The sequence below is a fragment of the Lonchura striata genome, chromosome 22 (assembly GCF_050655825.1).
Source record: "Lonchura striata isolate lonStrDom1 chromosome 22, ASM5065582v1, whole genome shotgun sequence".
NCBI classification, from domain to species: Eukaryota; Metazoa; Chordata; class Aves; order Passeriformes; family Estrildidae; genus Lonchura; species Lonchura striata.
This window is the reverse complement of record NC_140724.1, coordinates 1,405,469-1,420,559: the sequence shown is the minus strand read 5'-3', so window position 1 is coordinate 1,420,559 and position 15,091 is coordinate 1,405,469. Positions and strand designations below refer to the sequence as shown.

The window sequence follows — 15,091 nt, the reverse complement described above, 5'->3', positions numbered from 1 at the left end:
AAAGAGAAGTTAATTTGTCCAGAATAATCTACTGTCCAAATGGATATCACTTCAAAAACATATATCTCTTTCTTTTGTACAAGGCTATTCAAGAAAACGAAAGCTGATTATCTTAATCGATAGGGATCACTTTTATTCCTTCAACCCTCAAGAATTTTTTTTCAAAACCCTTCACAGGGAGCAAGTTACAGGAAACAGAAGATAGTGAAAAATACTGGATGTGAAGCTCTGACCCTTTGGTTTCTAATACTGAAAGGTAATTCCATACAAAAATGAGCTAAATGTAGCTAGAAGAGGACCAAATAAGTGGAAGCACTGTCTGCCCACCCATCTTTTCCAACACCATCTTAAATTATTCTATTCACCATGAAGTCCTCACCTTTTGGCATCCTGGTAAGAGGAGGATCACAGCATTCCATGTGAAAGCCACGGTCACAGGAGTCACAAAATAGCATGTTATCCTGTTAAAGACATAAACTCTCTTTATATGTGCATCAGCATCAAGCCCTCCATTAATCTGTCACAATTTCAAAAAACGGGCATATAGTTCTCAACTACAGACAATTCAAGGTATTTCACAGGTCTCAGAAAGAGTACCAGACTAAAATAAAAGCTGCAGATATTTGCCTCTAATATAATTTTATTTAGTAGTTTAACTTCACAGCCACAAAACTGGTATCCACTTAATTGAATCCATACTTCACTATACTTACAGCATTTTTTCCTTGATCTCTACAAGAACTGCATGTTTTGCATTCAATACACTGCCATCGCAAGGCTTTCACTCGAACTGTCAGCTCTGGAGAGAACTTCAAACAGGACGGATGACCTAGAGAAAAAAGAGAAAATGTTACTGGTAAAATCATTATATTTCTGTTAAGAGCCATAGTTAGCTCACACAGAGGCTACTTTATCAATTATGTCCTCCCATGCAGAATTTCCGCTATCCAGATACTCCTGTATTTAGGTGCCTCTATTCTTACTTACTTATAACACAAACTAATGCCCTAGGTAGCAAATAGCAGGCCCACATACTAAAAGAACCCAAAGACAATTCTTCATAACTGAACTGAGAAACATGATGAAACTGGCCTTCATTGCCACATTAAAAAAAAAAAAACAAAAAACTTCCAGGAGCCGAATGAATTATTTGTGCTAGGTTAACTTAGCTGCCTCCCCTCTGGAACCCTAAGATTCAGCTGAACTATAACTGTACTGTATGCCACAGAAGCATATTCCTCACATGTCTGGGTCAGCAGGAGTGACTACTTTAGACTTCTCTGTCTTAAATGGCAAGATTCTTACTAGATGCATACTCCCTCTCTGCACAGGGCAGCAACAGGCAGTGTACCAGCTTTTTCTGTCTCAAGGGAAGGGGATAAAACCAGCAGCCCTGTAAATGGTTACCTACCACTGTTGCCACAGTCAGCACAAGAGATGAGCTCTTCAGGTTTTTTCTCCCGATTTTGCTCTTTTGTACCAAGGCAGAAACTGCAAATTGGAATTGGTTCGGCAACCGGCTGTGAGGAAAACAGACAATAAGAGCACTGGGTATCTCAAGGGAGCAAACTGTAATACACAAAATGACACAGACATTTATATATCACATAAACATGATGTAATACACATCATGTCTCAAAGATTTTATTTGGTTCTCACATTCAATACAACACTAACTGAATAGAAGTTAGTACTCCAAAGTACAAAAACTGTGCAACTGCTAACACTGTTATGAAAAATTAAAATAAAATCTTCCTGCAGAAAGTTATGTGAGCATGTTATATAGCAGTCACATGCAGATAAAAAGGTGTGCTCTCTCTGAAAAATTTATGGGGGGAGTTAGACATTGCATAGCAAAAAAAATATATTTAAGATGAGGCACAGCACTAGCAAAGAAAGAAATAGATATGAACTAGCCAACAATACATTTGGACTGGAATAAGTAGGGCATTTTTAAATTTAAGAACTGTCATTCTACAGCCTCATCAAAGATGTAGCAAGTGCAATAATTGTCTGTTTTAAAGCGATACTCGATCAACTTATACAAGAGTAAAAAGGATAGCCTAATTTAACATTAAGTGCTGGATATCGTTATCTAGCAAATTCTTTCTAATCCAATTCTGCATTTAAATCCTGTGATTTATAGTTTCCAGAGCAAAAATGTACAAAAAATTTAATTTAAAAATACAATAAAGATATGCTAAAATCACATTTAGAACACTGGAGATGGGAATAATGTTAGATTACGGCAAGTTTTGAGGAACATTCTTTGCATAGCTGTATCAAGTTACAGTTAGAGACTTCTAACATACCTTTTCAAAATCTATTCTGCAGGTACATGTGTGCATACTGTTAATTATGGCATGGAAGCATATGCCAGAAGAAGTTCTAAATACCTTCACTCTTCCTAAGCCACATCCAAAGCATTATCCAGAATAGTTTCTTGCAGAATCAGGTTTGTTTATACTACCATAATACAGAAACTGAAAATTTGAAAGCTCTACCTTTCACTCAGCATACAGACATAGCACACACAGTACTCTTCCAGTCTGAGGTGTGGTCCTTAAAGCACCCACTAGAAGGAAACAATCTGAACATCTTATAAATTTACTGTTTCAAAATTATGCCACACAACAGGAATGAAAGCCTGACATTCTTCACTTAGAATACAAGTATTTATATGTATTTAGCCTTTGGGTAAATCCCAAATGATGCTGAAGTATAAACTAATATGAAATCACCTGCCTGTCAAACTACTTCAGTTTGGAATATGTTCATAGGATTCATTAACTGAAGGAGTGCAGTTTTTGCTCCTTTTGAGAAACAGAGAGAACAAGACAACTGTAGATAGTTATGCCAAGCATACAAATCATTAATATCCAAGCGGGAGGGGCAAGCTAGCATCTTCACTGCCCACAGGCAGCATCTTTCCAGCCAAGTCACCACAGCAATATTAGCTGAAATCAGTTACGCAGGGATTCTCCATCCTCTTTCAACAGAGAGAGGGGAACTGTACACAAATTGTTCTCTTTCTGTTCATGACTGGACTCTAGGTGCCAGGCAACGAGCGGCTTCCAGTCAGTATCAGGTTTACTGGGGAAAAAACCTTGTATATGAAGGGTCAATCAGTGCTCCAATTTCTTTGGAATCAAGATTTCAGGAATTACTTTTACCTTCTACCTTTTGAAAGGAAAGCTCTAACACTAATGCAATTTTTCAGGGGAGATATAAAATTATTTCACGTATCCTTTCCAGGAAGTGCATGAGCAATTTATTTCATCAAAGAGAGTTTTATAGACAGTCAATAGCCTAAGATAGTAGTTCTTTTCTGTTTTAGCTAGTATTTGTGCATACTCTGTTCATCCCCACAGTTCTCCAAATCTAGATGCCCACATGTAACACTGTCTAGGTTTGGAAGAACAAGATAAATTACTATCCTTCACAGCTTCAATGTTTCCTGTATTTACCACCCTGGCAAGCTGCAAGCAAAAACTTTACCACATTTAAAAAAAACCTCAAAACATCTACAGTTTGGGGGAAGGCTCTACTAGAATTCAGAATGTTTTAGAGCAATTAATTAAATTAGTACAATTTTGAACGTGGAGATCAGGCTACTCTTCCACAGCTTCTGTGTAAGACTGTTATGCTAACTATGGAGAGATTTCTCTGCTGCTGTGTTTGTTCAGCAAACAACATCCTGGCAAGTGAAAAATGCAAGCACACAATGAAAGATTAGTGAAAACAAGACTGGAAGCAGGCAGCTCAGTTTCATACTGCAATTTTTTGGCAGACATTCAGCTCCTTCTGCTGTTTTGCTTGCAAGCACATCTATCTGTGTGATGTCACCAGATTCAGTGAGGGAGGGAGCCAGAACAAATTGGACTGACAGTGTCTTACAGCCAGCCAGCCTCTCTGCACATGTTGTTACTATACAAAGGGTTTCTAGAAACCAAATGTGCCTTAAAGATTCTCAGACTGTATGCTCTCCTAAAGGCAACTACAGAGAAGTGCTTCCAGAAAAAGCATGTGTGTAGTAATTTTACAATCTCATTTTTGGCTAACCCATCTGCTTTGTAGTCTTCTTAATTTATGAAAAGTGAGGTTAGGGAAACGCCTCAAGACTCACAGTCACGTCTGCAGCCACAATGTCACAATGGTCACTTGCTAGTAATGTTAAAGCACTTTACTTTGCAGACGTTTTAATACTGTCTGAGGCTCACTAGATATCAGGACTATCTTTGTCCCATCATCTGGCAGTCGTTGTGGCTGGAATTGAGTGGGTATAGAATTTAAATCAACATAAAACAAACACAAACACTCACACTAACTTTTTTTTTGCTTTGCTCTTTAAGATCCCCTGAATGTGAGCCCCCTAGAAGCAACGGTAGATGGCTTCTGAGAATTCACAAGAGATAATGCTTTTTTGTGTGTCTATTTTTAAGCAAGTGACAAATCATTACTCCTCACTTCAAATAGTCCATTCTGTTGCAAAGGTCTCCCTCAAAAGCTGTAGCTCCTGGCAAGAGCAGATGAACCAGAAAAGACAGAGGGAAAGTACAACCTACACCACAGGGAAAAAAATTATTTAAAACATGAGGAAACATGTTTCAGTGAGCTCAGCCTCACAAAGCCTGGATTCCATGCCTTTTGGATCAGTGGCTGGAGAGGAAAACTGCTTCAGTCCCATGCCTCAATAAAATCAGAAACAATGAATTTCATATTGTCAAAGTAATTTTAGAAACTTTTTTGCTGTATACAGAGAAAACTGCAGAATTTAGGAAATACTATTAAATAATATCAACTTTTAGCAGCAATGGTTGGTAACTAAGCCTTCTTCTATAGAAGTTACCAAATACCAAAGCTCCCTTCAGACAGTATAGTGAAAGAAAAAAATAAAGCAACTGAGAGTAAAAAAAGAAATCCCTTAAAATACTGTTTTTACTCAAGAAAACAATGCTAAGTATATTTTAATACACCCAAGAAAAGCTATCACCATAACACAAACATGTATGTTTGTCCGCGTAAATGGATATTGTCTCCAATTCACTTGTTAAATCTCACTTGAAAGAAGAAGCCTATTTATATGGCAGAATGATGACCTAAAACATGAGACTATGTTAAAACAAATGTAACGGAGAAAAGACAAAATAGCATACAGAATAAAGGAACAAGCATGAAATACATACCTCTTCTTAAGAGAAACACATAGAGTCATTTAAATAGAAAAATTAAAGAACATTTAAAGTAAGTGCTGCTGTTTGAGGAAGGACTAATACAATGGAGAGAAAATCTGAAATGCTGCTACAAGAGTAGAGTCAAATGCAAAGGCCAATAGCTTGGACATTAATGAAGTACATACTGGCTCAATTTTCTGCAGTGATTATTGGTATCTGGAAACCAATGCAAAAAAATAATGTGAATAGTATCTGGGGCTGACAATCAAACTAAAGAAATTACCTTACTATTAGATATACACATGGTAAAAACTTCACAGAATGTCAGCTGGAAATGCTTAGACAGTGAATTGTTAAATAATCTTCCCACAACTAACAAGTTCTCTAATCAGAGGATTAAAGCTATTCAAGATTTGTTAGTCACAATCAGAATCACATGCCAAGACTTCCTGACTGCAAACTCAGGGCAGTGATGGGAGAGAGAGGCTCAGATTTCCTTCTCTGCAGTATAAAGAAACTCCCTTCACTTGACACTGATTCAGGAACCTAATAGTTCAAGTTACTGAAGTCTTCTTTATCTAAAGTTATATCCTGTGAGCTCCCACCTACACTTCGTCCCAGCTTCATAATTTTCGAGAAAATATAGGCTGCTATCTTGGGAGTGACAGATGATTATATTACTCTATTTTAGATCAAAAGAGATTTCTAAGAAGCCACAGGCTTCCACAGCTGCAAAAGAAAAACACACCACTTGAATCAAGAATAAGCTGAAATCTTAATTCCTCTCACTGCATTTCACAATACTTAGACAGTCACAAAAAATAAGGAATGTCAACATTGACTTTGATTTCTAGAAATAACAAGTTACTTTGGGGATGAGTTTTTTCTTAAAACTTAAGTAAATGTCTGTGCCTAGATGTAATTATTCTATTTTTAAATACCATATACTGCTTTACTTCAAGATTAGCAGCATCCCTAAAAGAATGGAAATACTTGTTAAAAAATGAAAAACAAGTATTTAACAGAATGCAGAGACCCCCATAAACATGAGCCCAGAGAAGATAAGAAAGGAACTGTCAATGAGCGTTTCACGCACATTAAAGATCTCTGATTCAAGGCTGCTACTTCTAGATTACCTAGGACACCCACACAAGTTCAACTGTGAAACCAAATCCTACTCAGTTTTTGAAACTTTACGACCTTGAGCACAAAATGGAGAGAACAAAAGAAACATTCTACATATTAAGTCTTCACTGTCAAAATTCGCTGTTCAATATAACACTCTTGACAGTAAGATATAACAAAAGCCCATGTTCTTGACCCATAGTCATTATATGCTATTTTCTCTCCCTGCACTGTCTGCACAGACAGACCATTCTCACATGAGCAGCTTTATATAGCAAGTGTGGCAAAACCCTAAACACATGCAGATAAAACCTTTTCTGAACAGGTCTGTTGCTGAGAAACTACTTATACAAAGGTATCCTGAATTTGCAAAGTCAGGTGAAGTCAGTATGGACATTTTATGGTTGTACATTTTGAAGAGAAAAATACCATTGATGGTAGCACTAAGCAAGTGCATCTACTTGTTCCTGAGAATTGCACTAAAGATTTTGCATGCAGCTTCATGATTAGCAGCTTCTAAGTTCAGTCATTGCAATGCTCAGCAGCAGAATTACTTTCTTTCCTTCCATGCATTCAAGGAATTCACTATGAGTCCAGATAAGTTCAGAGATCCAGCATACAATCAAAACATGCATTACTAAATATCCAGAACTGAGTCTCAAGACTGAGGAGAAACCTCAGTCTCAGGTTTTGTGTGTTGCTGAGAGGCTGTATACTGTTTGTGAATTCTAAATTAAGTCAAACCTATATACACACTTGTCTAAAGGCTGTATCCAACAGAAATTTTTCAATTTTCCAAAATCCAGTGAAGTAATAGAAGTACTAGTAATTAAAAGTTTTAATGATTCATAGGTCTCCACAGAAACATGTTTGAAAGATTCCGTATTTTCAAACTAGAAGGCATTATCCATGTATAGGTCCACGGGCTGGTTAACTGACCTTTAAAAGTCTCTCAAAACAAGCAAATGTATTACAAATGGGATTCTGTTTCCTACTCAAGGGTTATTCTGCTTGGACACCCTTCTCCCTCCTTTCTTTTGCATCTCACTACAAGTCGACTTACCATAATAGCAATAACAATGGGTGGACTGCCAGATTCTTGACCATTTAAACAAGCAACATTACAACCTCTCATCCAATGCCAAAGCAGTTTTAGGAGCTGCTCTGAGGAAAGGTGTTCATGCAGTCACCAAAATATTGGTGAGAAAAATTAAGATTTAGACACCAAATACAGAGAAAACCTAAATAGGTGGACTAGAGGTGAACCTGACTTAATCATAACTCACTAGGATAAATGTAGTTTGAAATCCTTGAATCCATCTAATTCACAAAGGTTGAAGGACTCAGCAGTCTGTCAAATGTGTTTGTTCACCAGATTTTGTTGACTACATGCTTGGACTTAAGAACATGGAACCTATTTTTCAACTAAAATGGCAATACTTGTTTAATAACTACTGGTTTTTAACTGTTTTTTCACCATCACTATGACTGAAGATAAAATTGCTGGGAAACTAGGAGAAAAACAGGGACAGAATGATCTGTCCTCATTCTCTCTGCTGTTTCTTCCCTTCCTACATAACAAAGCTAACACTGGAATCAAGCTGTTGTTTCTTTATCAATATTCTCTATTATCCACTCTCCTCCCTGTCTGACTAGCCTTTAAAGCTCTGTAGTTAATACAATTCCTTTATTAACCTAAACCATCTTCAGAAAAATGTCATTCCATATCTGTCAATAATCTACTGGACAGAAAGGACTGACAACAGAGATCTGGGCAAAATATTGGACTAATCTTCCTCTTTTTAATCCAGTACACTCAGCTTCTGCTGAAATTGTATCACAGAACACTGTTAAAAAGACTTCCTCCACAGTAGTACCCATTGACACTGGCACTCATCATAACATCTGATGCCTTCCCACAGTGATAAGCTTTGCCTCTAAGTTATCATGACTCCAGACACTGCCAGCACTGCTCTTGGTACTACTCAACCCCATTCCACACTGAATGCATCAGTTCATAACATCCATTTGCAGGTGTCTTGAACAGCAGTATTTAGGGCCTGTTTAGATTTGCTCAATTACTATGAGCTACTTCATCTGTTCACTACTTGAGTGAATAAAGTTCAAAGTAATTTTTTAACACTTGGGTTTCCAGAGTTACACAGTGTACAGATGGAGGCCATCTGTTATCAACCACAAGGTTTTTTTAGACAGAACTACAGATTTCTCTTCCCCAGAACCAGCTGGAAAGGAATGAATCCTAATCCTCCTCCAGCTGAGAGCCTAAGCTTGAACAGTGCCCTTGGAGAGATTGGTGAGCTCTCAATATGTAATTACAGTGTTCTAGTTGCAGATGATTTATATATTCCACCCCACACCAATTAATAAAAAAAAAACCTCTTTACCAGTACTCAGATAAGTTGTTTCATTTAATTCATTTAAGACATGGAATTAACAATTACTTACTTCAAACAGCCACAATATAGCAATAGTTATTGTATGCTTAAAGGCCTTCAAAACAACTTGAGGCCCTCAAAGCATATGAACTTTCTAAACAGATACAAGAAGTTTGGCTTTGTGTGAGTTTATGAGTGCACACTGGGATCTAGAACTACTGTTGGTACGAAGGAAGGCCTGAAGGATGCTGCATGTATAAGAGTCCACAGTTAAACTGATTGATAAGTACCAACAGATACAAAGAGAAACATAAAACTAGGAAACAGACAACATGCGATAAGGAACATGCAAGATAGCAGCACAGGGAATCTGCTATAAATATTACTCCTACTTTTCATCCACAGAAGTTCCTCTCTTTTTTTTTCAGGAATCACTTCCTGAATTTTGGCTTTATACTTCCACCTGTACTGCAGGATAATACTAAGATATTTACTTAAAGAAATTTACTGCTGCAGCCACAGACAGTTTTAACTGACATAAAAGACAGTTTCAAGGACAGTGCAAATGGCTATCAAATAATACCACCTGTATTTTCCTTCTAATTGAGGAAGAAACAGTCCTTCTGTTGTCCTGAGATCAAATTTCAGATGCTCTGGAAACTTCCAACACATATAGCAATTACTTCCACTTCTCTATCAGTTAGTTGATATTTTATTGTTGGATTTTTAAAGTAATAACAATTTTATAAAGATTCTTTCTGTAAGTGTCAATAAAACAAAAGCAGAGCAAGCTACCTTTAAGGCATCCAGCTTTAAGACCTGCAACTTACTACAGCTTAAGTTCCTTACGATAGTGTACCAGGAAAGAGCTCCTTGCTTGTCAACAGTATTAAATATTACTGTGTTGTAGTAGTCTCTCAAAGTAATTATTGCATTGTAGTAATACTATATTAACTAATGAACAGTTGTCCTGGTTTTGGCTGAAATCCTGTTAATTCTTCTCCTAGTAGCTGGTGTGGTGCTGTGTTTTGTAGAGTGAAAATACTTTGGAAAACCCACTGATGTTTCAGTTGTTGCCAAGTAGGGCTTACACCAAAGTCAAGGACTTTTTAGCTTCTCACCCCACCTGCAGTGAGGAGGCTAGCAGGCACAGGATGCTGGGATGGGACACAGCTGGGACAGCTGACCCATCCCAGCCTGTCCAAAGAACTATTCTAGACCATATGGTGTCATGCCCAGTACATAAACTGGGAAGAAGCTGTCGGGGGGCTGCTGCTCGGGGACTGTCAGGCCATCAACTGGCAAGTGGGAGATTAAAGTTTTTTTGTTCATGTTACTGCCAAGGCTCCTCTAAGAATCAAGAGAAACATTGTCACAATACTCCCAAAGAATCTATACCAAGTATATGCTACTAAGGAAAAAAACAAGAAAGAGAAAAAAATCCCTTACTACTCTCAAGAGCCCAATAAGTCAAGAAAATCACTATAGCACAGTATGTCATCTGCACCTGCATAAACTAGTTGAGATTTAACAGAAAGCTGCAGAGTGAAGGTGACTGCACTGTCTGCATGGAAAAAACAATCAACCAAGAACAAACAAAACAAAAAAATAAACTGTCTTAAAAATCCTGGAGAACAGGAACTCTGAGGAACCATTGACGGGCAAGTCAATTAATGCTGGCAGAACCTACATGTTTTAACATTGTATCTTCAGTATTACTTCAGACTAGTATGAAACTCTGCCTGAGTTATCTAGCACAGAGATGGTACATGAAGATCAGACATCTAAGGTTAAACACTGACACACACAGACACAAAAACTCAGAAGAATTTATTGAAAGAATACCTTGCAAAATTTATATTTTTCCAGAGGGACAATAAACAAATCCCAGATTAAATTCAGTATTTATAGTAGCTCATACTACCATTCACCATTCTGATTTATAACATTTTAAGAAAAGCACAGAGAACAATTTATCTCAAACAATATCAAGCTGCTCCTGAATTTTGGCACATTACAAGAAGACTGAGTAGGCTGTGAAACATACTGTGTTAATAACACACACAGCCCTATTATCCACTGTTACCAACACTCTCAATCCAGCCACCTCGTGTGCCAGGTTTGTTTATATCCAGTTTTCATGACATTTTACAGCTATACTGATTTCATTATAGATAAAGTTGGAGACTTAAAGAGGAAACATTTGTAGACAGAACACTGGAATTTTCAGCATAGTAATGCTTCCTAAATTACACCAGCCCACAGCACAACACACTAAGTTAAGTACTGTGTCCACAGTAAAGCACTCACAGTTAAAACAGAATTTCAGAGAAACTTTACTGGTGATAAAGCAGCTGTGCAGATTTTATTTTCTTTATGAAGAAGACTCATACGGTAGTTTTAAATCTTCAAATCCTAATAGATCATTAAAGCATCTCTCACCAGAGAGTGAAGCTGACTTTAAAAACCATCAGTAGGACACACCCAAAGAACTCATCCCTGAACAGGATATTTGTAACAACCAAAAATGTCCCATTCTGCAGAAAAATGTATCTCTTTAGGATAAAAAAAGAGTAATTCTCATATTCTAGATGTCCTAGAGACAAGTAGCAGAAATACAGGAATCAGTGGCAAACTGATCTTCAGTAAAGAAAGACAAGCTTCTGTTCTACTCTGCATTCAAAGTAACAGAAAGGATAAAAAGATACTGACTGGGTAGGAATTTCACTCCCACAACTTCATCTTGAGGTTAGAGGGGAGGATCAATGACCTTAGGAATGCAGAAGTAGGGTAGAAAGGAGGGTAAAACCAAAAAATATAAGAGAAAGCAACAGATTTTGTTTTTTTTTTTAATAAAGAATGTATATTTAAAATGGGGGAGAGAGAATGGGGCAGAGGGTACAGAGGCCCCTGAGTGCTCCTTCCAGGATCTCTATGCTCTCTAGATCATAGAATGGTTTGGGTAGGCAGGGACCTTAAAAATCATCTGGTTCCAACCCTTGCCACAGGTAGGAACACCTTCCACTAGAGCAGGTTCTTCCTATTTCACAACAAAGAGGTTCTGGAACAAAAGGTTCTTTGCCAATTATAAAGAAAGCCTCTAAGACAGCATTAGGTGGCAATTGCTAATCAGCCCCTCATTACATTACCTGAATTCAAATAGAAAGAAGAAATGGCAGGCAAATAAAAATGTGAAAGTAAGAGATCATCTCAAGTTTGCTTTGCAAATCCATCTCACCTTCAAGAGAGGCGGCTTACTTCCTATGTTTTGCTGACACACCTACAGTAAGCCTGTTATCATACTTCCAGTTCCACTGCACAGAAACATTGTGAATTCTCCACAGTAGCTCATCTGCAATTTTCTGATCCAAAGTACAAATTACAATCCATTAAATTTCCTCTCATGTTTAGAAAATTGGATACAAGGGGATTCTAAATACACAGTAATAACTTCTAACATACCAAATTCAAGATTATTTGCCTCAAATTACAATACAACTCTGTATTGACATATTCCATCGACCACAAGAAAACAACCATACAAAAACTGTGTCTTACCTTATCCTTTTCATGGGGAAGGAGACACACTGGAGGGAGACAGGAAAGAGACTCAAAACTCTCCTTCCCATCAGCATTAGTGGTTGCTTTAATGTTGAGCTGGTACAGGGGCCCATCCTTAAGGAGCCTACCATGGCCGACAGCACGTTTGACAGCTAATCGTAATTGCTGGTGAAAAATGGAGGCAGCGCTACCTCCAAATAATGCAGACACATCTTTCTGACCTTTCAGAAAGCGCTCGATGTTCTTCAAGGATGAGCCACCAGACTCAGCCAAGCCCTCAATTGCCCGTTTAATAAGTTTATTCCAGTCCACATTTGGTTTACCATCCAACTTGCCATGATTCCGAGGCTTCGGAAGTGCTATTCTCCCAGGATTATCAGGATCCTTGTAGGAGTTGAGACCCTTGTTGGAGACTTTTAAAATAGTTCCATCTTTAACACTCAACTCTAACTGTTCCAGAACAGTTTTGCGGTCCAAACCATGTGAAGATGACACAGCGTTGCATATCCTCTCCTCTGAAGGTCGCTGTTTTTGCTTCTTTACCTTTTTGATTGCCTCCAAAATCCACTCTGTATACAGCGGGTTGGCGAGTTTTACCATGGTGAAGAACTCTGTATATCCATAGAGTCGTTATCCTTTATCCTGATGCTGAACAAGTTTCAAATGATGAGAAAACAGATCCTCGAATGATGGGAACCAGTTAATCATAGCATACACGTTTTCTGTTCTGAATTAATCCTTTCTCAAGCATTATTTGTTTTCACACTGAAGAGAAGAAAACAAAACAATTAAAAACTTCTACCTTCTGTCCAATAAATCCCATAACAGCATCACAGAAGGGTTTTACACAAAACGTATAAAGATTTCGTAAGCATTATCTCACCTGAGCTTCTGGTCTCACAATAAAAAGAGCTCTAATGTTAGGCCTAGAAGAAAACAAGAGAGACATTTAAAAAAAACACTTCTGAAGAAAAGAAAAAAAAAAACAGCAGACAATGTTAATTTGTTAAACACACAGAAGAGTTTTAAGCCACTACATTTCTGAAATACTAAAGTAATATTTCAGGTTTTATCTTCACTACTAATAAAAGCATACTTTAGCACTAAAATTACCCCATAAAACCTAAAGAAAAGTGTCCTTTCCATTTTGATCCATTAGTCTATACCAAGATTTGTATCACTGCTGAGCACAACATAAGTTAATATTTGGGGGAAAAAAGGAAAACCACAACAAATATCTTAAAAGAGCAGTAGCTCTCATAATTTTTACACATGGAAGACATTGAAACTTTAACAGAAAACAGAAATAACTAAGACTCTGGAGCAAACAGCGAGAAACTTTCAGAGCACTTTCATGAGTGTAATCATAGGTTTCCCATCTGTGAAGAAAAGTTATGACAGTTGTTCCATAAAGGAAAAAAAGTGAAGAAACACAACTGGAGATTGCAATTAAATGCTCTATGTTTAGAAGCCACAGAAAAAAGGATACAACATAATTTTCAGTATTGATGAGGCCCACTGGAAACACCTCAGGACAAAGTAACAGGTGACCATCCACAGCATAAAAGTAATGTTTATGATATTGCTAATTAATGATGCTGGTGAAAGGGTATGAGGTTCTACTTTAGAGCCTTTAGTTAGTTATCCTTATAATAGCTTTTTTGGGGTGTGATAACTGTCTGTTATGCTGGAGTTCTACTTCAGGAGTACACTAACCAAGAAGGATCTGAAAAGTGTTTATCACAATAAATAATGATTTTCTACAAGGGAGTTTCAGACTAGAGTTAAGTTGATAACACAGTTATCGTGTTCTGCTTTCTAGTAAACACTGAAGAATTTATCAACACACGGAACACATTTGCATACAGACATCAGACTCAATAGCAGAGCTCCACAAGGCCAGTACTAGAAAGACTCTGAACGACTGCTTAAATGAGATGTAGCGCTTGCCTAGAGTTCTTTAATTCTGCGAACAACAGATGTAAAGGGAAATACGGTTCTCGACACCTGCCCTCCTCCAAAACAGAGATGCGCTCCTCTAACTCCTACTCCTGGATCCTGAAGCCCGAAGAATTCTGTCCCCCGTTCCCAGCCGAGCCCCGTGCGCAGGACGTTATGCAACCGTCCGGCCAGGCTGGGGCGGCACCGGGACGGTCCCAGCGGCGGTGGGTCACTCGCTCGCTGGCTCTCTGGGTGACAAGCGACCCCAGCACCTGCTACCGCTCGTCCCCATCCCTACCACGGTAGGTCCCGCACCAGGCGCCCCAAGGACCGCACTGCCTCAGCACAGAGACTCGCACCGGCGAATTCGGGAAAAGCGGGGCGCAGGCCGGCAGACAGCCATGCCCCATGCTGCTCTCCGTCCCCCCGGACACGGGCAGTGCGGCCCGGCTAGTTCCTCGCACTGGTACGGGCGGGCCCGCGCCCGCCTCAGCCGCGCTCTCTCGCGCCAGACACTGATCGGAGCTCAGCTCGAGGACCCCCGGCCGCTTCGCCCGCGTCACCAGTGCCGTGCCGTGCCCGCCACCTCCTCGAGGCGTGGGCCTGGCGAGCGCCGCGGGAGCGGACGGCGGGGCCGGGCCTGGCGCAGAGCGGCGGCGGGGCCGGAACAGGCCGCGAGCCTGGAGCGCCCAACTGGGCCTTCCCCTTCCCCAGGCCACGGAGCTCGCCAACCGCCTGTCCCCGACTTCCTCGGCATCAACCACCCGAGCCGGCGCGGCTCCGCCAGCGTTACTTACCGAGGGCCGCGAGCGCCGGGACTCGGGAGGTGAAGGCCGGACGGCAGCGAAGCCCGAAACTGACACGGCGGCCATCTTGGGCCCGGCGCGCTGCGGC

General features: G+C 39.4%; 1 protein-coding gene across 2 annotated transcripts in view; it reads right to left on the bottom strand.

The window, feature by feature from the left end:
• The window catches only part of KAT6A (lysine acetyltransferase 6A), a 36,646-nt gene extending 21,555 nt beyond the window's left edge, over positions 1 to 15,091 (bottom strand). For both annotated transcript variants that reach the window (XM_085559108.1, XM_021535918.3), the window contains exons 1-6: positions 14,995 to 15,091; positions 13,140 to 13,182; positions 12,254 to 13,021; positions 1,412 to 1,520; positions 714 to 829; positions 380 to 461 (exon numbers count right to left, since the gene is read on the bottom strand). In XM_085559108.1, the coding sequence (XP_085415234.1) occupies positions 380 to 461; positions 714 to 829; positions 1,412 to 1,520; positions 12,254 to 12,856 (910 nt within the window). In that variant the 5' untranslated portion in view covers positions 12,857 to 13,021; positions 13,140 to 13,182; positions 14,995 to 15,091. The remainder of the gene's footprint in view (positions 1 to 379; positions 462 to 713; positions 830 to 1,411; positions 1,521 to 12,253; positions 13,022 to 13,139; positions 13,183 to 14,994) is intronic.